Below are 1,113 nucleotides of genomic sequence, written 5' to 3'. Positions count from 1 at the left end.
GGGGTGCACCCAGTTGTACAGGTAAGAGGGAGCGGGGCAGGGGGTGCTGGGGGGGGCATGCCAGGCTGCCCACCCAGAGGGTTGTGTACCCCGAGGAGGGGGATGAGCCCCGTCCCTGCGGTGTGCCGTGGTTAACGTGTGTGACTAACCAGGGTGGGGGTTTTGGGGGCCACCGCTCACCCCCCCTCTGCCACTCCGGCCCCACAGAACAACTTTGAGGAGCCCATCGCCCTGCAGGAGATGGACACGAGCAACGGTGTCCTGCTGCCTTTCTACGACCCCGACTCCAGCATCGTCTACCTCTGCGGGAAGGTAACCCCCCCACCCCGGGGTGCACCCCCCCGCCGTGCCACCCCATTCCTGGGGGTGCCGGGGCTGGTTGACACCCGTCCTCGTCCCCGCAGGGTGACAGCAGCATCCGGTACTTCGAAATCACGGACGAGGCACCCTACGTGCACTACCTGAACACCTACAGCAGCAAGGAGCCGCAGCGGGGCATGGGCTTCATGCCCAAGCGCGGGCTGGACGTCAGCAAGTGTGAAATCGCCAGGTAAGAACCCTGGGGGGGTGGAGGGGGGGGCCAGAAGGGTCAAGGAGATGGCCAGACCCTGAACCACCTCTGTCCCACGCAGGTTCTTCAAGCTGCACGAGCGCAAGTGCGAGCCCATCGTCATGACGGTGCCGCGCAAGGTGAGCTCGCGGGGGTCCCAGGGGAGATGGGGGGGGGGGTCTGGGGGACACGCACACACCCCCCGTCTCACCGCTGTCTCCCTCGCCCCCGCAGTCAGACCTCTTCCAGGACGACCTGTACCCCGACACGCCGGGTCCCGAGCCGGCCCTGGAGGCGGACGAGTGGCTGTCGGGGAAGGACGCGGAGCCCATCCTCATCTCGCTGCGGGACGGCTACGTCCCCATCAAGAACCGGGAGCTGAAGGTGGTCAAAAAGAATATCCTGGACAATAAGCCCCCCCCGGGCCGCCGCCACAGCCACTCCACCTGTGACCCCAATTTCTCTGTGAGTGTCCTGGGGATTGGGGACGTCGTGGCAGGGGCTGGCTCCCCGCCTGCGGTGGGGTTGGAGGGGCTGGAGGGGGCTCCCCAGTGACCCCCCCC

The 1,113-nt window shown here is 67.1% G+C and overlaps 1 protein-coding gene across 1 annotated transcript in view; it reads left to right on the top strand.

The window, feature by feature from the left end:
• CORO6 (coronin 6) overlaps positions 1 to 1,105 on the top strand; it is a 3,685-nt gene extending 2,580 nt beyond the window's left edge. Inside the window, exons 6-9 of the mRNA XM_010573942.1 lie at positions 208 to 312; positions 405 to 550; positions 633 to 690; positions 785 to 1,105. Of these exons, the coding sequence (XP_010572244.1) occupies positions 208 to 312; positions 405 to 550; positions 633 to 690; positions 785 to 1,105 (630 nt within the window). The remainder of the gene's footprint in view (positions 1 to 207; positions 313 to 404; positions 551 to 632; positions 691 to 784) is intronic.
• The last annotated feature ends 8 nt before the right edge of the window (positions 1,106 to 1,113 follow it).

This window comes from Haliaeetus leucocephalus, unplaced genomic scaffold, assembly GCF_000737465.1.
Source record: "Haliaeetus leucocephalus isolate CR32 unplaced genomic scaffold, Haliaeetus_leucocephalus-4.0 Scaffold395, whole genome shotgun sequence".
Taxonomy (NCBI): Eukaryota; Metazoa; Chordata; class Aves; order Accipitriformes; family Accipitridae; genus Haliaeetus; species Haliaeetus leucocephalus.
This window is presented reverse-complemented; position numbering and strand designations above follow the sequence as displayed.